Consider the following 22,157-nt stretch of genomic DNA (forward strand, 5'->3'; position numbering starts at 1 on the left):
GGGGGGGGGGGGGGGGGAGGGCAGGTAAAATCACGTTTACGGCTGTGCCGTTACTATCGGCTTTTCGATATTCAGTCGGCGATCATAATAACGCGGCCCGATATTGCGCTCAAGGCGTTTACCCGCGGCGAAAATTCCGCGGGGCGCGCATCACGTATTATCGGGTTATTAAATTTATCGCGCCGCACACAAGGCGCTGTGCCCGGCCCCCTCTCATACCATTTTTCGCGGTTGCCGCGGTAATAAATCGATCGTTGATTTCCATCCCTCCCGGGGGACTAAACGCCGCACACAAGACGCTGAATAATTCTCCTCCGTGTTGCTCTTTTCCTTTCATAATGCAAAAGCGCCCGGAAAAAATCTGTGCTCCCGCTCTACAAGTCAGATGATACACAGAGTTGTTTTGGATACATTCTTCTTATTTACATCACCCCGGGGAACTTTATCCTCTCGCGGAATTATAATTTATAATTTAAGCGTGGCTCGTGTGATGCTCCCTTTTATCAGTCATCAGTATGCCATCGCGCTAAAGGCCCGCGTGAAAAAGGTCGCTTGTGCATTTCGAATAAACCGGGCTTGCTTCTTCGCCGGCGGCCGACGCGATAGAGCCGGGTTAAAATATTTCAACTTTACGAGCTGTCGGTGCCGTCGGTGTGTTATCTCCGTCAGTTTCTTCTTTCCTATTTTTACGCGGGAAAACACCATGTAAATTGGCTATAGAGAATGGCTGTTTCCGGCGAACGGGGGGACAAATTTTAGTTGGCCTTAGGGATCGTGTTTGTCCAATCGCGTCGCGGTAACGTTTGCCGTGCAAACACGCCGGCGCACGGTTGTTCGAGAGACAATTCACTTTTGCCTGAAATATATGGGCGGTATCAATGTTGCTTGTCGAGGCCGAATGTTGCAACATTGCAGCTTTCATCGTAACATGCGCGTAAATAAATTCAGCGGCCAGTGAAATTGAGCGAGATAAACAGCACGATGTCCGCCCTACTAATCTGCGTGTAACAAACATATGCATATGTATTTGGAATGCAAGTCTGGGGAGAGAACAATGCTGCGAGCGCGGATAACAACATAAACAAAGCATCCGTAGCAGGATACCATTAAATAACGCGGAACGTAAAATTTGCACGTGGAGGAACTCGCACGTTTCGTTAATCCGTTTGAAAAGTAACTATGATCGGTTACGCCAGAGTTGCATGGGCAACTTCGACTGCAGAGAATGGAAAGAGCGTTTCAATTCCGTCCGAAAGAAAGTTTATCCGACGACGAATGTCGACGTAACTTCGAAGGCGGGGAAAATTGTCAGCTTTCGTCGTCAATCGCGATCGCTTGTAATTACTTTTTCTAACGGACTTAATCTTTCTTTCTTCCTTTCACTCCGATTCATTATTGCGCCGGTCTGTAGCGTCTGTAAGTCGTGGATTTCGCGATAAAACCAGGGAGTGCGTAGGCTTAATCCATTTCGGGCCGGGCTGCAAAAATATTGAGATCCGAGTACGGTTTTAGGGTAATTGGAATCCAAAGAGCTCGGAGGACTATAATCCGAATTTTCCCTCGGAAAATAGTCGGCACATTTGAATAATAACCTGGCGTACACTTAGTGAATCATATTATAACAGGGATCGTCATTATTGACGATTTGAACTTTTAGCAATGATAGCTTAACGTTTTTTGACTCTTTTTTTCTATTTTTGCTATTTTTAATTAATTTTTAATTAATTAATTAAAAAGGTGAGGCAATGAATTAAAAGGATGTGTCTTATAATATTATTTTCGACCCTCGTCTACCGCCGGGATGATGGATGGTAGCCAGGTGAAATTATTTTCTGAAAGGCAAAAGTCCGAATTATATTTCAGTAATATGATCCAAGCCGGAAATTACCTTTATCAGAGATATCAAATTTTTGAAGATAGGTAAATTTGCTGTTCCTACAACAGGGATAGAGGAACAAATTGGGTTAAGAATTCAAAGAAGCGAGAACTTTTCGCAGAAATTCGGCAATCGAAATAATTATTATAGCGACTTTTTCGAATTTTGATGTATTTTTGCAGCAGTTTTGATGAAAATCTTTGTTGCAACTCTGACAGTGATAATCAATGGGAGGAGTCCAAAAAATATGCAACCTATTTACTTCTTTATTTCTGCTATTCCTTAACTATTTCCTTTATTTCCATTAATCTTTATCTATCTATTTTTTTACGAGTGACATTCAAAATTGATTTTGTTTAATGTTTCATGTAAGTTTTCGTGCAATTCATCTAAGGTATTGTGATTGATACTTAGTGTAATGTAGGGTTAGAATTAATAATTTTATATTGTTTATATGATTGCTTATCTTTGAAATACAATTTAAGAATATAATTTAAAAATCCAATAGTACAATTTGAAGACCCGATCTCCAATCTAAAAAATAATTCAATTTATTTTCGTAAAAATGTTTTGTTATATTACCAATGAACTAAAGTTTGTTATAAATAAGGAAATATTCTAATCTCTTCAGTACTTTTGTTACAATTTCTACCTAAATCTCAAGGGATACGATATCCTACATGCAAGTATGATTCATACATTGGAGAAAAATAGTTAAAAAAACAGATAGGTTACATATTTTTTGGGCTTCCCCCAATTGATCATCACTGTCGGAATAACAAAAAATCTTTACCAAAACTGCTTCAAAAAAATATCAAAATTCGAGAAAGATCCTATTGCAAATAATTGCCATCAAAGATCCAAATGCCGGGAATTAGATTCGCCGATGTCTGAACTGAAAAATCCGAAAGAGAGAGAGAGAGAGAGAGAGAGAGAGAGAGAGAGAGAGAGAGAGAGAAAGTTTATGTACTGAGAAGCGCTCGCAATTTCGAAAGATCAAGACAAAGGCTAAGACTAAGGTTAAGGTAAAGACTAGAAATAAGGCAATCAAGCTAAGACCCTGAGACGGATCCCGCCTATTCAAGGTCCCCGGCCCGATAACAAGTGTGCGAGATAAATCGGTCAAGTGCAATCTTCGTTAGCCCCCCGCTCGAGATAAAAAGGGTCCGGTCTCTTCCGGCCGTTGCGTTCGCCGACGCTAATTTTATTTACGCGTTTCCGGTCCGCCACCGTCGGGCAAACAAGCGGCGCGTGAATGAACGAGCAAAATGATTTGTTACAGGTGGTGCGGGCGGCCAGCCCGGTTTTGTTGCGCGTCATTGTCCTCGGCGCCTTCTTCATATATTGCACAGTAAGTACAGGAGCGACGTCGCGTACAGCCGAGTACTCGAGTCGCGTCGCGTCGCGTTCCCCGAACGTTTCATATTCATGAGGATTGCAGCGTCGTCTCGCCGTCTGAGTCCGATAACAAAGCTTTCTCACATGCGCGCAGAGACGCCGCAGCATTGAGCCCGCTTGTAACCGCATCTGTTGCGACTACCTTAATGTATGCATGCGCCCCGTGCGCCAATTATGATAACGCATAACTCGCCGTATCGGCGGCCGCATCGGCTGCGAGCCGCGTATTCACCGGTAACTAACGACTTTCATGATTCACTAATTAAAGCAGATGTGCCGGGTGTCCTCGCCGCGGATATGACGCGCACCGGATATTTTGCGCGCCGCCCGCTTTTCGCGTAGAGTCCGGATCCGGCAATAGGCGGTAATAAGAGGCCGGGTATTCACAGTCAGATCTTATATTTAAGGCTGTCTCGAGGATGTATCACTTGTTAGCACCAAATTTTCAGTGGCGCATCAAGCAGGCTACTCAGAAATTTAGTATTTATCAAGCAAAATTACGTTCGTATACATTTGTTTATATACATTTGTTTCTACGTAAATAATAAATGTTAATTTGAAACGAAGCTGAGGTAGATGTATACACAATGTTACAAATATGAAAATATTATTTTTTATTTATATTACTACATTATATATATATATATATATATATATATATAATGTATGTGTGTGTATATATAAAATTATATTAATTTATATTATTTATTATATTATTATATTATTTATTATTTTTCTTATTAATACTATATTTATATATCAATTGCTCTGGTAGAGATGCATAGATAATAGAAAGAAGTACATAAATGTTTAAATATGTGCATATGTAAATATATTTCGAGTATTACTATGAGTCATAAATTTTACATTCTGCTATATTTTCAAAACAAAATTGTCGATAATTCTGAAATTTGTGCATAATATCTACATATTATAGTCTGCATATTATAGTCTTTAATATTATAATATATATATTATAATAGTTTTTCATTAAAGTCTTATTTTTAGTTTAGAAGAAATTAAGAATAATAGAGATTAAAAATATCGCGTTAATCTCAAGGAACACGTATAAAAAGTGTCAACTTAAGTTACTAATGTCTCAGCTCTCGAATGGTCAAGTTTTTTCTTATTACAACAACAATATGTCACATAGTATATCAATGTATATGCAATGCAAGTTTCATCGAATTCTTAAACTCACTTCACCTTACAACCTCCTTTCCATGTGGAATAACTTTTGATCCAATTTCTGAATTACTGCCAAACTTTTGATTTGTCATTTTCAAATGCAATGTAGATCAATTTGCAATCTTTCCATAATTTTTTTTTCATTATTATGAGTTGTGTGTGATACATCCTTAAGTTCATCTTCATGTGTTTCGTAACCGTTGAAATGAGCCGTGCAGTATTTGAAGATGAACTTAAGGCCATCTTAAACATAAGATCCGGCCTTAAGAAAGGCTTAAATGCAACCCCTTTGGTCTAAGCGGGAAATGTTGTCACGTAATTCCTAACAAAGAGCGTTTCAATTTTGCGCTACCAGACCAGATATTTCGCAATCCCGAAGATTTAAGCGTTATTACGGCTCTTGGCGACGCGGGAAACGGCTTTTGTCAGAAATTACATTACATTTTATTGCTCGGAGCAAAGGGTTAAAGGCTCACCATATTGTAGATCCGGACTACTCGGCGACTATTCGCAGACTTTCAACCTCGAAGAGCGTCGCGCACGAGTCGCGCGCACCTGTGTGCGCGGCAGTCATCGTCGTGCTCGCGTGAAATTAAATATCGTCGCGATTGAGACGTCGGGTGGATTTTTCCTGAGGGAATTCCCTTCGCCCGGCAATTCGGAGGGACAGTCTGGATTTTCGGACGTCGGACGCGAAGAAAAGCGATGCGCGCGCGTGGGCGCGCGCTCGTTGTTAGTCTGATGAAGCGCCGCCTTTGAAACACGGCGCGAGTCAAGAGTACCGTAGATCATGTAGCAACATAAAATAATTCCAGACATCGCATTTAGCTTGTACTCTCTCTCTCTCTCTCTCTCTCTCTCTCTCTCGGTTGTGACCCGTAGTGACAGCTGCCGCGACACACATTCCGTGCACGTCCTTACGTGATATATCTGCTTGATAGCAGAATTTCTATCACATTTCACAACCTTCCCCCCCCCCCTCTCCCGTTCCCAAACTCGAGCCTTATCGAACCAGGACGATTCCGCGAGCGAAAGGCCATTTGTTGCGCGAATGTAAATTCCAAGAATTTCTCACCCGTACTATATGACTTCGCGCGTTTTCCTCGTTTTTGACGGCGAAATCCTGAGATACCGATCCCAGGTGGGCACTCGAAGAGTCTTGAGATAGATAGATAGATGTAATTGACAGCAATTTATTGCATATAATTGCAAGAGCACACGGAGAAAACAAAGGTCGCTAGAACAGCAAGTATTTGCCAATATAGTGACAAAAAAAAAATCTTTCGCTGTCTAAACAGATTCTTTTTTGCTGTCACTACATTGACGAACGTTCGCCGTTCTAACAAAATTTGTTTTCTCCGTGCATTCGGCGTAATTTTGTGATCATCACCAGACACACGAGTGGCGAATAATTACTTCGTGATAAAAATGCCCAAAGTATTCAAATTTCAAGGGGAAAAGAGAATCCCACTATTTTATACGTTAAATCGCGTCTCGGCAACGGAGAATCGCAAAAAATCAAGGTCCGAATTTAATTCAGTGATATGCGATGAAATAAAGGGAAATATAGCCGTAATATCGGTAACGGACGTTAATTAATTCCCCTCTCGAACTCTCCGTTTCTCCGAAACGGTCAGGAAGATTTCTTTGGTGTAATTTTCGATTTAACATTTTCTCCCGCAGACAGATTTTCGAGACGGAAGATAATCACGCTCCCGCGCGCCTCGGGAAATAACCAGGCGTGCTCTTATATTATAAATTTGCCTTATCGTACACATACACACCGTGCACATCGCAATGTCAGCTGGATGTTGACTGTTTCAGCGCACCGGGTTGCTATTTTACCGAACATCCGTTAAACAATATAAACTTTAAATTACAGTGATTAAATAAGCACGAACTGGCTCAAACATTCGATGTTTACAGGAGGTGTTTGCGTAGCGTGGTAGCTACGTGACACTCAACTACACTAAAGGTATACAGTACATCAAATATGCATAAGATAGCAGCATTTTGCCGGGAAAGCTTGCCGGTAAATAAGTAACAAGTAATATGCACGGGGGATTCTATCCGAAATAAGCATATTTAGATCGGCAGAAGTTAAGCTGAAATTTGTCGGACTCAGGCACACAGCTGGCTCGAATGCGTTTTCGATAAACCTTCGTGTGCGAAATCGACGATGGAGCCTCAGCAGAATGGCTGACTTATCGATTTAAGATTTAATGTTTTATATTCTTAAGCCTTTGTTTTCAGTCAAGTAAAGCACAATAATAATGTCTTGTGTGTTAAGTCTTAAACTGAAAAGCCGTTCCGTTCGCGACTGATGACAAACCGTCGTTTATAATAAAAAAAAGTAAATAAGTGATAATTTAAATCAAAATTCAGGGCATAAAGCATTGTCGTAGAATTGTAAGTCAACCATTGCTGAAGTCCTTACAGTGGTAGAAAATTATAATTATTTATTTTCAATGTCAACCATATCCACTTTTTGATTTTAACAACATAAATAGTTAGGAGAGCCATTTTTCTGATAAATTCTACTATAATAGTATCAGTGATAATACATGTTGCTACGACTATAAAATATGGGGTTGCACTAAAAATAACTATAATTTTCGATCAGTGTACTTTCTTTCTCTTTCTCCCTAGAGAGAGAGAGAGAGAGAGAGAGAGAGAGAGAGAGAGAGAGAAAAAGGGTGGGGAGATCTTTGAATATTCAGATTGCCAAAATTTTATCATTTCACCGTAGGAATATCCTTCTTTCCTAAATTCGATGCAAGGCACGAACTGTGGCCGACGTGGATGATTACTCGCTACGTGTGTCTGGTAGTAATTACCAACTTACGTCACATTATCCACCTTCCGCTTTGTGGGTCCCGTTTTCCCGTGTATTTAACTTACATTCACACGGTCGAAACTTTCATCCGAGTCGCGAAGCGATTTCCTTTCCTCTTTCGGAGTTTCACGTCGCCGGATACCGTCGCAAGGTGCAGCTGCGGAGGAGCGACGGAAAAGTCGAAAGTGCGAAATCGCTGCTTTCGAGTTACGAGTTACCGTCGTGATCCAATCCGGTCGATGTCGGCTACGTGATTCCTGCCGGGCGCGAAGATAGCGGTACCAGCGGTATGCGTTATACATTTCGTGTCATCTAACTCGAGAACTCGGCGATAACGTGTCTACGTAATGTTTGGCGGTCCCACGACGGAACTCCCGGATAGCTACGCTTAAACTCGAACTGCCATTCTTAATGGGGCGTCATTTGCCCGCTTATAGGTGCGCTTTCCGTTTCTCAAACTTCGGTATTATAACTCACGCGCGGGAGTCGTCGCGTAAATCGCACGATACAACTCGGAACAAGTCGGCGAGACCGCCGCCATCGAATCTTGCGGTGCGTGAGAGAGCCGCTTCCCCTCGCGTTTCCCTTCCCTCCGAGCGCCTTATTACTACAGAAGCTATTCCGCAACTTTGCAATATATTTTACCGCGAGTAATAATTGTCCCCCTCCCCCCTTCCCCCCNCCCTTCCCCCCCTCCCCTTCGTTGCTCTCGGCAACAAACGTCTCTCGAGATTCTTCCGCCGCTAGACACGCATTTCGCGAGTAACCGCATCTCGGGATGGGAAGCGTCCATTTTATCCCCGTATCGCGTGCATCGCGCATTTCCATATTCATCGTAATTAAATCTCGGAGATTTCGGTTTATTTATATTCTCATATACTTGTAAATTTGGATCGCGTTACGATTATTTCTCTCTCTCTCTCTCTCTCTCTCTCCCCCTTTCTGTGTGCGAATAATACGGGGCGAGAGGGGGCCTCTCGCTGGGAAATTAATAGGTCCTTTTCGCCACAATTTCCACGCGCCTGTCGAATTTTCGAGGTGCGCGCGCACGCCCCGCGTATTTCGCGCGCTTTAAATAATTAAGTCTAATTAAGTAATTACATATTCGGTCGAACGGATCGCAATGACCCACACACACACACACACACACACACATACACACAAGAGGCACACCCTGCCGAACTCTCGTCGGAGTGACGTCATTTAAATTCATCCGCTCAATACAGGGTGGATGAATACAAGCGGATACACTTCGCTCAAAGTTCGTCGGAAATACTCGCGCAACATCTACGCTTTGCAGAATATGCATTTGCTTGTTACAGACCATAGTTATGTACCCAAGACCAAACATCATCACATGCACTGTGCGCGTGTGGCTACGAGAAATTGGCTTTTCCCTCACATACGGAGCACTGATGCTCAAAACGTGGCGGTAAGTGCACTCTACTCCGGCGACCTTATTTTGGCCGCTTTGCGACAATTAATTCTGTTTATCTCGCCGAGCAAAAGCCGCAAGCTTATTCGCCGATTACGCTATATGCCGATCTTTACGTTCGCACATTAGCACGCTCTGCTTCTGACTGGTTTCCATTGATTTCTCCTCGGTGTCTTTCACGTTCTCTCGATTTACGTGTGTGTGTTTGCGCGACTAATTTTGTTGGCTCCACGTTATATTCTACAAATTAATCACGTGGTTTCTTGGTGAAGATTTATTGTCCCTCGTGACACCTCTAATCGCACAGCTTGATCGTATTGTCGACGAAGAGAGAAGATGATAATATCACACAAGGAAAAATATAATAATATGTGACAACTACGCGAATTTTGTCTTGATACATGTAGTTTGCAGTTTTAAACTATTTCACAGCTATTGCAATTAAATTGAAATGATCATGATGACTATAATTATCGGAAAATATAGTTTATGCTACGCTACACCATTTAGATTTGGTTGCAATAATTATAAAATAGCTTAAACTATATGCATTAATTCTATGTACAAGTTTGTATAGTTGTCACTTTTATGATTGCTACGACTATATATTTTTTCTCTAAATGCATTAACGCTTGGATGTCGAGTAATCAGTATTCCAGTAATCACAGGATGCTAATATCGCACATATATATGCACAATTTACTTGTCGCAGAACTCTTCGTATTAGCGAATCCTTGAATTCACAAATTCACAAATTTCCGAAGCGTGCTCTCAAGTCCTCGTTTTTCCTTGTGTTGCCTTGAAAACTTGACTCCATCGACAAATCCTTCAAGAGCTACAGATCCGCTAAATAATAATCGGGAAATAACGTGCTCCAGACTAAAAGATGGATCGAACGAAACGTTTGCGATGTTCGCTCGCAGGATATCCGTGATCTTCCGAGTGAAATCGGCGAAAGCCGTGAAAATAACGGACGCGAGTCTGCTAAAGCGGCTGGGCATCATCGTCCTGACGTTCAGCGTGTTCCTGAGCATAAGGACTCTGGTCGCGCCGCCCGTCGTGATCGTCGCGCGGACCGCCGACGACCTCAAAGCGTACCTCTGCCGAACTGACTGGTGGGACCACAGTTTCACTACTCGTGAGTGTGCTGTGACAGTCGCTTTATTCCGTTTATTAACGAAAACAAAGAAAAGAAAGAGAGACAGAAAGAGAGAAATATAGGGAAGACCGGAGCTAATTGGCTACAAAGGTAAGTTGGCTCATCGCTTATATTTCGGTTATTTTATAACAAATTACAGAATCAAGCGAGTGAGAAATACAAAAAATCCTCTTTGAACATATAACATAAGTTGCACCTCGTTATGTGCAACGGTTATGAAATAATATTGTTAAATTGCGTTTCTTGTGGTGAAAATAAAATCTCGCAATTTCGAATCAGTAAATTCATTTATATTATTAATAAATGCAGAACTTTATGTTAGTTCTTATCGCAGTTAGAAAATATATTTAATCGATTACATTTTGACAAAATTTTCGACAAAATAAATTTATATCATGTTTTATGTATATAACCCGAAAAAACTTAATTGACTTTGAGGTAAATTGGCATGAAAGGAATATTAATATTTTTCATAAATATATTAGTATCGAGAAATATTTGACGTACATTTTCCCATTTATTTAATACATACAGAAATGACGTTTCAACAGCACTAGTCTAAATTAGATGAATTTTGTTATTACACAATAGCAGTATTAATTAAATAAATATGCCATATCATCGTTTAAATTTTACAGCCTAAGGCATATAATAACAGTGAAAATAAAGTCGAATTAACTTTATATGTTTATGGTAAACCATAACACGTCAACGTTTAATTAAATCAAACCATATTTCTCTTAGTGTATCCAATGTACCCCCTTAACGGGGCAAATTGACACGCCTCTCCAAAATAAAACCAGTTTCTTCTATAAATTTACTTTCACACCTTTCGGTATATATTTTTTCTGCCGCCGAAGGATTGTACTTTCGAATTATACTAAAGATCACAAGAATACTGTATAGAAAAGAACAAGAGAATAAAACGTAAAAAGTGCCCGGGAGAAAAGATCATATACGAAATATGCCCATATGATATATAACCATATGTGTCCACAACGAAGAAATACTGTTGTTTACAAATTATATACATGTGATATCGACATTTAACTAAATGACATAACATCATTTTCTTTCGTATAGACATATATGATTATGTATGTAACCACATATACAGTCAAAATTCATATATGATTTTATATAATTATATATAATCATGTATAATCATTTTTTCCCAGGTGTGCTGAATAGCCCCGGTCTCCTCTGTACATATAGATAGATCCGCTCGTGATACCTCGTCGCGCGCTCTGTCTCTCTCAAAACCTTAGATTCTCCTTCGATCGCACGACATATCGCCGCAATGAGATACAGCTGGGGCCACCGTGTGTAATGCAGGAAGCAGGTGGCATGGATTAACTTTGCCTTACGGAACGATCGATCTCACACATTGCGCCGTGTAAGAACACGATTGAAAGTTCGACGGCCGACGAATTAAACTCGGAGTCCGCGCGTACAAATAACCGGAAGATATTACTCCACGTCCTGTGGCTCGATGAGCGAAACTTTTCCCCGGAGGAAAGCGGTAACAAAATTTCAGCCACGAAGCTTACTCATTGAAATATTTAATATCGGTAGTTCGAGCGGAGTTAAAGGAGTTGAAATGGATGGGGCCGGTCAGGACGAATTTGAGAAGAGGAGAGGATTCAGCGCGGGGAATTTGCTCCTCCCTCCTTCCTTCCACGGGAGGTAAAAGAGGAGAAAAAATGAACGGAAGCGGAAAGGAGGGAAGGAGTTAAAAAAAAAATGGGCAATGCCTGTGGGACGCGGGCACGAGGCGTGAAAGTGGGTATCCGTCTCTCACTGTACCCTCCCCGTGCTTTGTCGCGGCCATAAGTTCCCGCATTACACCGTGTGGCCGCGCGCATTAGTTCGCATTACCATCCTCCGTCGTCGGTTCCTCGTACGTACCTGCTTTCCGCGTCTCGTGAGACACCCGACGAGCCACGGGGACGCGCGCACGATCGCGAAAAATCGCTCGGTAATAAATCAAACCGAATTACGTTCAATCGGGCGGGTTCGCCGGTCGCGCGTGTATCTCGTGTGTTCGAGCAGCGGACATTACGAAGGATCAAAGCGCGTTAATGGCACGACATTTATATATATGTGTGTATATATATATATATATATATAATATGAGATATGGAAGGAGGCGGGGAAAGGAGGAGAAGGAGGAGGCTATGCACACATGAGCCGTATTGATTTAGTAGTACTGCGAATGGTCGAACGCGATTTTAAATCAATATGGATAGTGTACCGACCAGGCGGGGGAGGGGGTGACCTCGCGTCGTCGTCACGATGAATTCATGCCTCTCCGTCTCCTCGCATCGGCTCGGGAGACGTTACTTCCCTTATTAATCTATCTGTCTGAGAAATTCGCAAACTTGTGTATCCGAGTGCGCGGAATACTCCCGATTAGCATTTCCATTTGCAGTTTGAGGGAGGTGAAAGTCGTCCTCTTGTTATTTTATGCATGAAATTACCGGAGACACGTTCGAATTTAAGCCCGAGGACGCGATTCTCTCACGGGCTTCGGTCACGGAACACCGGCTGCTCAGACTAAATCCCAGCGAGAAATGATTCGTCGAATCGAATCAACGTATCGAATTCGATGTAATTTCGATTATTTCGATGCGCTCGATTTGACGTTAGTTTGACTTTCATTCAATGCTCATTTCCCGCTGAGGAGTTACCTGTAATAAGAGTATAGACGTCGTGTGTCGGATTTCTGATTGGCTCTGCCACGTTTAGCTTCCGGCCGGGATGTGTCGAAGATTGCTTTCCAGCAAGAGGCAAAAGTCGATGTAATAATTATATCGTCTCCTTATAAGCGCGTAATATTCCTAGAATATTATATGAATATTATTCAATATAATTAAAATAATATTTTTATAATATTCTATGTTCTAAGAATGTTGTGTAATATTTTTTAATATTGTAGGAATATTCTATTGATGTTATACGTCCACTCCATATAATATTCTTGGTATATTATAAAAATGTTCATACATATATATGCATAATTTTTTTAATATGAAATATATTTTTACACAAAATTCTTTCGACTTTATTTACATAATAAAACAATTGGTATTGCGATACATTTGAAATCAGAAACTACAATTATATATATTATATATATACATAGAGTTGAATATTTAAAAAATATATAATATTACAATGATATTATACATTAAATAAATTATATTATTTTTTTAATATTATTAGGAGTGGACGTATAACTATCTATTAATATTCCAAAAATATTACTTAATATTAAATAATAATACTAAAATATTATTAGAATATTATGTCTAATATTCTGAGAATATGCCCAGAATCTTAATTAATATTAGATAATATTATGTGCTTTTTTTTATTACATTGAGAAACCTATTTGGTTGACTTGAACTAAATTCTCGTTTGGATATGGGCAAACAAATAATTTGTTTATAAAAATAAAAGTTTGGTTCTCTGAAACAAACCTTCTTTATTTTTGTTTCAGAGAATTCAACTTTTGGTTCAGAGAACCAAACGTTGAATTTGAACTTTGGCTTCTTATGATCAAAAGATTTGTTTGTCCATATCCGAACAAGAATTTAATTTAAGTCAACTAAATGGGTTTCTCGGTGCAAATACGAAGTAAGCATACGATGATGTAAATAAACAACGAATGATGATATAACTAGACTTGCGTCAACTTGTGTTTCTTGCTTGAAAGTAATCAAAGTTATCAGCCGAATGATAACACAAGCAAAGATTTGCCATCTACGAAATCTATGAAATGTGTTAAAAGAAAGGTGAATTTATGGGTTTCATATTATGATTAATTATTCACTTATTTCAGTTTGCAACTGTTTTAATAATATTCGAACATTGTCGCGTATATTACAGCTGTGAACTTCCGATTTTAATGTAAACATGGCGGCCACAGCGACGATGTCTACACTAGAAGAAAGATTTGCTAATAAGTACTAAAAATTAGCGAATGCAAATTAGCCGACTGCAAATATTTGGTACTGCAACCAAATAATTAAATTCCGTATACTAAATATACAATATATAAAACTACGGTATTGTATATACAATATACGGAACTAAATTGGTTGCAATAATCAAATATTTGGTCGGCGAGTGTTCAGCAAATTTTAGTATTTACTACCAAATCCTCTTTTCGGTGTATATTCTTACTACAGGTATTTTAATTCAAACACCGTCGAAGCCGCTGCGACAGAGTCGCGTCGAGCAATTCTCGATCACGCGCCGTCGGATCCACTGTCGAATCCGCTTACAAGCCGGGCGCGTACGCGAATCTTAGGGACGAACTCTCGCGGCGTCGCGGAACTGTGCGTCGAATTCGTACAGATTCTTTGATTTACAGAGCCGTAACTAGGGCGTGACGTAACTGCCGTTTACTTTGACTTTTACACGTGTAGCTCCGCGCGGTGTAAGGCGATGCGGCGCAAATTGAAATTCCAACCGCAAATAAGCGCCAGGCTAGCTACGGCTCTGCATTTCCGAGCAAAACACTCGGCTGCCACTGGAACTAATGCGACTTGGAATTTAACGTGATTTCAGTCGAGGTGATGTTCCTCGTGTGGGGCATCCGCTTGTGCATCGTAGTAAGAAAAACTCCGTCGGAGTTTAATGAGAGTCGATTCATTTCAATGGCGATTTACAACGAATTTCTACTGTCAGTCTTCCTCAACGTTTCAATGTAAGTTCGCATTGTCCAAGATCCGCCCTTTGTCCACACTGTTATCTATAGAATGGTCAATTACATGACTAGACGGTAGACGCTTACAAGGGCACTTTGCGTCTGTAATTATGTGTAACACGGAATTCAACGCAGAACAGAAAATTAATATCAATTCGTGATTCATATTCTCATTTATAAGTAATAATATGTAGTCTTACATGAAAGATAAAGGATAACACATAGTAGATAAAAGATGAAAGATAAAACTAGCTTTTATATGAAGACATTTTACATAGTTTTACTACTAATATACTCATGTTAATCAAAAATAATTTTCATAAATTGAAAGGAAAAATATTGACAAGGTAGGACAAATAATATCTTTAAGGTAGTTATAGTTGTATCGTAGAATGCCGGATTTTCAATAGCGATATTAAGGAGCTCCTATATATAAGCATATTTAAATATTATTAGTTATATATAAGTTTATTATTTACTGAAAAAATATTTTCCTATAACTTTATTTAACTATCTAAGTAACAAATTTTAAATTTGAATGAAACTGAGAGAAATATACACATAATATTACAAACGCGGAGATATTATCTATTTTTTATTTATCTTAATAATATTTCATTTATAAGTCAGTTGAGTTAATAGAAGTGCATACATAATAGCAATTTGTTATATAAATATTTAAATAAGTTTATATGTACGTATATCGCGGTTATTATTATAAATTGTAAATTTCTTATGTCTATATTTTCGAAATAAAATTATCAATGATTCTGAAATTTTCGTAAATCGTTTCTATATTAGTCCTTAATATCACAATAGTTTTATTAAAATNTAAGTTTTAAAATATCATTTTTCTACCTAATATATTCCTTCCTCTTAATCCATAAAAATTATTTTTGAATAACTGAATTGAATTAATTTACTAACTTTAATGAATTTTAAATAAAAATATAATATTTTTAATAGAACTATATAAAATGTATCCATGTGAGAGCAAGTTGTATCTTCATGTAAAAGATTAAATATTCTCGCTTACATATGAGAATACGAGTCTTGAATTAATACTAATTTTTTTCCGTGCATGTGTTTCGTATATGCGTGAGATATTTCTTCCAATATTGTACGTTGTAATTATTTTCTTGATTACAGCGTTCAGCACGTAACGTGATTATATCGTAGTAATGCGATTTTCGCGATAATCCTTTTAATTAAATTTCTTATAGAAAAACTAAGATCATCTTTCATGTATTTAATCTTCCATGCCTTGAAATATATAAGTTTGTTCGTTCAGTTCGCTTAAACCTGATCTCTAATATGCTCTTTGTTTCTTGTTTCTCGCTCTCTATCTTTTCTCCATAAGTAAATAGACGTTCTTACTAAGGAAGACAAAGAGCGAGAAACAAGACACAAAGAGCACATTGTAGACCAAGCTTTACTTTCGATGTAAAACCTACATTAACGATTTCATGATGTTCCGTCTTTCCTGCGATTTAACGACAGACTCCTTAACGAATATGCAGCTCCTTCGATGAGAACTTGGTCAGAAATCGAGCGACGATAAAAATAGCGATTTATTTCTTAATGTTCAACATTATACGATAATAGATATGACGGTAGATTTTCACTGAGATATCGGAAGAGAAGATTCTTGCTACTTTAGTTGCGTATCTCGTTTCTTGAGTCAAGGATTCCGCCAACTTTCCGTCAGGAAGGAGCGTTTCGAAAACATCCATTTCCAAACGTCTGTCGTTAAACTCTGAAACGACGAATGCGAGATGTCCCATCGCGATCCAACGTCACGAGTGCAATTTGAATTTTCGAGAGAAACGGAGAAACAAATAAAAATAACTCGGGGAGGATATGGAACACGCGGTATAGCGGTTTCTCACGTCACAATAACGCTTCGTGCGGCTAACAGCTCTGAATAATTTCTTTCCCGTTGCTGCAGGTTGTTCCTGCAATCGCCGGCCAATCCGGATTTATTGTACATCATATTTTTCTGCCATACTCAGCTTACCGTCACATTGCTGCTGTGCCTGATATTCGGCAGTAAAGTAAGAAATATTATTTACACGCATTTACCATGGAATCGTTATTTCTTTCCGGCCAACACTCGCAGTTGTTACTTGTATCGATCGTTATGCGCCCAAATTTTCCACCATTCTTTTATCGTTATCCTCGAATTCTCTCCCAGCACACTAAGAGAAAAATATCGTTATTTTCGAGGACAACAATATCCTCTTTTTTCATTTCAATCACAAAAATAATCGAACTATTTTTCTAATAAATGTTATAGTGTTAATGACAATAACCTTACGTGCATATTGCTACTATTACACTTTTACGGTTAAAATAAAAAAAGGATATTGTTGTTCCCGAAAATAACTATATTTTCCTCTCAGCATATTTTACGGTCGCAATGAACACGAATAATTGCGTCGGATAGGATCGCTGATCCGCGAGGTGTTTAAGCACATCGAATTTTAACGACTGGTTCTCCGAACTCGAAATTATCTCCTTCTTTTCACAAATTTGGACAGAAAACCCCCAATCTCTCGGGTATTAACGACCGTAGGTCTTTATATAAATCAAGTTTCACATTGATCACGAAATCTTGCTTTTGAGATATTTTCCAACTTCTCTCGCAGAAAATATACAATTCGATACAAAATAATTCCGCGAATGAATCGCTTTTTCTCCGCCCGCGATGTCATTGTGACAAAATGGAGGGTACATTAGCGCGTAAGAGCCGAAATAAAATTCAATCGGAACGAAATGAGATTAGATCGCGCAATTTCCGCTTCGCCTTCCCCCTCGCTCTGCGCCTCTGCGCGATGCAAGATTACTGCGAGTCCTCGTAGTCTGAATGGAAACCCCGTCGCTCTCTGCGTAAGTTTGGTTGTTACATATGTCGCATTTAACGAAGGCTTACGTGGTGTTCCGCGGCGGAGGGAAGGAGGAGACGATCGGCAAACTTTGCGGCGCAACCGGCAAGTTCCTGGGGAAAAGCAGTCGTCCGCAGGGCACCAGTAACCAGACCAACTCGATATCCCTTCAGCAGGGTAATTTTGCCGAAGAAAGCGACTCAGCCACGGTAAGCATCGCCTCCGGTAAACCCGGGATTCCCGGGATCCTTCGAACTGCTTCCGAGCCGGAAGCAGCGCGCGCTCTTCCTCTTAGTTAAACATTCTCGGACAGAAACTAGAATCGATTCTTCCTCCGGTGGATTTCGACTGCGCCGTTTCTAGCATTAATCCAACCTCGCGAGGAGAACCGGGAACTGAAAATTTCAGAATCGCGGTGTCTTGGCATGTCGGAACCTCGGAACGTGTCAACGTCCGGGCCGTCTGAGCTTTAAAGCGTCGAAGCTGTCGAACTTTGGCGTCTCGGAATTTCAAGATCTTTGAGCGTCGATAGCTTGGAGTCTCGCGGAACTCTGTGGTGTCAGAGTCTTAAACGGTTGATAACCGAGCGCTCCAAGACAAAGCACGAATTTAGCCTCTCGGAACTTTGAGGTCTCAGAACCTTGAAATATTAGAAACCGGAGACCTCTCTCGTAGGTTCCTGAAGACTTGATCTCCTTGAAAGTTAAACATTTCCTCGGCACCGTATAAACTTTAGTAACGAGAGATATTTTTGCGCAGGAGGAGTTTCGCCGATTGCTCAATCAGTTAGAAGTCCTGAAGGAGAAGAACGTTTTGCTAGGAAATCAAGAGTTAGTCAGCAAGTTAGCGGCCATGCTGGACGTTTCAAATCGCGTCGAGGCACAAGTGTCCACGATTCAAGCCATCTCGACCAGTATTGTTCAGTTGAACGATCTCAATAAATCAACAGAGGAAACCAACGTTGGACAAGTTTGCCAGGAGCAGGACCGAGCAGGTAGGAGTAAGACGAAGTTTTTATCGGATCGTTTAAAACATACGTACGGCATTTTTCGCGAAAAGTCAGCAAGATCGCGCGATACGTAACGTGTCGCAATGCTCCTTCAAGTTGAAGCGCTCGGAAATAAAATTCTCGAGACGAGTGCCGGATAAGTCGCGTGAAAAGCCACTTTATCTGTATGAATATATCTGTGTGAGATTACAAGGGCCGAATATAAAGTCAGAAAAAAATTGTTCTCCGAATTAAATTGTACAAATGCAGGAATATGGTTTAAATCAAAGCCAGAGACGGAAAATACCGAAGGGAAAAAAAAATTTTGATAAAAAATCATATTAATCGAATTTTTTTTTATATTCGTATTTAGATATTTTTTTATCCGTATTTAAATATTTTTGTCCGTATTTCAAAGTGGGGAGAATTAAAAGAATATCCTTTTTGGAAATTGAATGAACGGAGAAAGGATAACAATGAGGTAAAATAAAAAGTGACGCAATCCGATTACGACATCGCGCAAAAAATTGTGTCCGATTGAATCTGTCGTAAAAGTCCGGAGTCCGAGGCACCGCGGCGTGAGGATGATTCGTATTTGAAATGTCGCTTGTTAATTTCGCGCGTTTTATCGCGACGAGCCCTGCGAATAGGTAACGCTTCGATTTGTTCAGGGAACGGTTCTCAGGGTGAAAATCGGTGCCGCGCGTGCATCGAAAAGAACGGTATCGGGCTGAAGGATACGCAAGATCCTATGAAGGATAACGAGACGCCGGATGTAAAGAAAGCTAGCAGGGACATCGCCGTATCGACCTCCTCGAGGCAGGCCGGCGAGGATGTCGATAGAGAAGTGTGTCGCGAAAAGGATAACGGTAAAGAAACCGACACGAAGGACAAGTCCAGGAGCAAGTCCGGCCACGCCAGAACACACGCTATAGTTATCAACTTGGACGACAAGAGCAGATTTTCCGAGGAGGTTACCGTGTAACGTTAAGTCGTCGTCGGGTGAAAAATAAACGAGCGGGACCGCGATTCCTTTCGGGATCTAATCGATCGGACGCGCCATTTCCATTCCGTCGTGATTTCATCGCGAATGACATTCACTTCGTCTCGGCCCATAACCGAAAGTATAACTATTAATCTCAGATTCTCGGACGAATGAACGCTTCATCTCCCTGCCCCCCCCCCTCCCCCTCCCCAACCGAGTTAGGTATGAAGAAATATCTTCGGTTAAAATCGATGAATTTTATCGTTATCACGCGAGAGTAATATTCTATGGCAAAAAAATAAAGTGAATTTTAACACTAGTGTGCATTCTCCCTCTCTAATTTATTAATTCATACTGTGAGTGATTCGAGGCAGCATTTATAACAGTCTTTGAATTAAAATTAATTAAACAATTTCTCTCTTTCTCTCTCTCTCACTCTCTCGATTATCGAATATAATAATGATTTCAAAGAGCTAAGTCGGAGATTTTAATTGAAGAGTGTTTCGCGATTTATACAGGTTCTTCAATTCTGTTCTTTCCTTAATTATTAAAAAAAAAAGTCGTTGAATCGGAATGATTTCCTCTGATAAAAATTACTCGAGCAATCTTTTAATTATCTTCGGGAAGTGATAATTATGCGCGGGAATTGACGAGAGAGGCGCGGCACACATATCGACTTTACGATGCGAATCAAGCACAATCGAGAGGTAACGGGGGAAAAAAGGGATCCATTAGATTAATCGCGTTGTTTGGAATTTTCGCGAGACCGTTCGTATCCTAATGCGTCATTAATGAACCGTTCATTAACCCTTAGGGAGTAATTTGCCCTTCCCGGCGGCAAATCGATCTCGGCCACGGGCTTTCCAAGATCGAAATGCGCTTCGTCAGCGTGCTCGCGGATTACGGATAGCCCCTGAGCCTGTAATTATATATTAATGTGAAAGCAACTTAAGGGTGTAAGGATCATTAACCCTTTCAAGCTCGCCGATGCCGCGAAGTATCGTTAAAATTTTCGAGTTATGGGATCGTTTCAATTAATTTCCCAAGGCCGTGCTCTAAGTAACGACGATAAATATGTAAGTGATACAACGTTGCGTTATATACAATTATGTAAATATATAGACCGTGTTATATACGATATTGATACGTGCCGTATATGTTGTATATTTATTACATCACATATATTCTATTGTATATTATATGATTGTATTGTTAGGAAAATATATACGTACATAGGAGTACATAATTGTCTGCAAGAAAGGTTTCTGCCAAAAATAATTTGAGCTTGAAGGGGTTGAGGAGAAAATGTTTAACGCTGCCTTTATTTAGATAAACGATTGCTAGTCTCACGTGCGTGCAGCTGTCGAAGATAATTTGGTCAACAAATTTATCAAAATTCCACGACGATTTTCAACCCGCGAAGATTCGACGCTGAAATCGATTGACTACAAAATTATTGGACTTTTGTTGTTTACTTCTTGAATTTCCGAGCTTTAATTTTCTTGACTTTTTCGATCTCGGAAAATTCTTGAGCTCTCACTGAGCACGCGCGATATTTTATTCATCATAAGCATGCATTATTTATTTCTACGTGCCATCGTCATCATACATTATAAATTATTATGAATATTTCGTCCTAATTTATGCAATCAATAATGCGAAGTAACTCCTGTACGTGTAAATTGCTGACCGTATCATAAATGTTACTTTAGTAATTATCGTTAGCCATACATTATATTGTACGTATAGGGTAAGTCAACGCGTTGTATTATAAGCAATTAATTAAATAATTAATTGATTAATTAATTAATAAAGGCAAAATGAGAATGAATGAAATTCATGCTTGAACGGCGGTTTAGCATTTCGCTGAAATAATGGCGCAGCACTTCGAGGATATTCGACCGGTCCATTGAAAAGGTAAGTGGAAATATCTGGTAACGATCATTCTCGGGGATATCGAGCAACGCTTTACTAACGTCGAATTTTCGCGCATGTCGCCATCTCCCGCGTACTAGCGATCGCAACCGCGCGAAAATAATGCCCTCGCGAAAGCTAATTTCTTGTACTCCGTGAAACGATATTTGTGGAAAAGCGACCCCCAGGCATTTCCTTTTTCTTCGTTTTAATCCACTTAAAGCCGGTCCGAGATCCAGCTTATTAAGCTAACAGCTCCTTACGAGAATCCCCGGGGATCTCGGGGGATTAAGACTCGGGGGTTAATCTTGCGACTCTTTGACGACAGACGATCTCTATTCAATCTTGCACTCAACTCGTTAATTGAGGTATCGAATGTACGAAGAATCGCGCGAACCGACGAAGGCGCCCGGATAATTTCGCGTGCGCGAGAGCGCTCCGGGAATCTTCGACGGACGTCTGTATATATATCTGCCCGTCACTGATTCGATGAAATTCGCAGCATTCGGGAGGTCCACGGACGGAGCAGCCCCGAGAGACCCCGATCTAAGGCACTTCGAGTCTTCGCACTTCCCACATACTCGAGGCATACTCGGGTGCCGTCAGTACTCCACGGGATACGCGCAGCCATTACCATTCCCTTTATCATTCCGTCCTCCTCGCTCCAATTAGGTATTTCCAATAAAGGATCCTCCTCGTGCTTCAACGGGGCGGACGGCTTGATCGTTTGCCAGCGCGAAGCTGAGGAAAGAAACGGCCGGAGGAGACTTCGAGCGAAA

At 40.2% G+C, this 22,157-nt stretch overlaps 1 protein-coding gene across 1 annotated transcript in view; it reads left to right on the top strand.

The window, feature by feature from the left end:
* The window catches only part of LOC106744491 (probable G-protein coupled receptor CG31760), a 33,304-nt gene extending 12,072 nt beyond the window's left edge, over positions 1–21,232 (top strand). Inside the window, exons 5-12 of the mRNA XM_014619321.1 lie at positions 3,159–3,227; positions 8,621–8,730; positions 9,657–9,871; positions 14,468–14,606; positions 16,555–16,660; positions 17,533–17,700; positions 18,251–18,485; positions 19,151–21,232. Of these exons, the coding sequence (XP_014474807.1) occupies positions 3,159–3,227; positions 8,621–8,730; positions 9,657–9,871; positions 14,468–14,606; positions 16,555–16,660; positions 17,533–17,700; positions 18,251–18,485; positions 19,151–19,464 (1,356 nt within the window). The 3' untranslated portion in view covers positions 19,465–21,232. The remainder of the gene's footprint in view (positions 1–3,158; positions 3,228–8,620; positions 8,731–9,656; positions 9,872–14,467; positions 14,607–16,554; positions 16,661–17,532; positions 17,701–18,250; positions 18,486–19,150) is intronic.
* Positions 21,233–22,157: the final 925 nt, after the last annotated feature.

Source organism: Dinoponera quadriceps, unplaced genomic scaffold (genome assembly GCF_001313825.1).
Source record: "Dinoponera quadriceps isolate SergipeBrazil2010 unplaced genomic scaffold, ASM131382v1 scaffold1266, whole genome shotgun sequence".
NCBI lineage: Eukaryota > Metazoa > Arthropoda > Insecta > Hymenoptera > Formicidae > Dinoponera > Dinoponera quadriceps.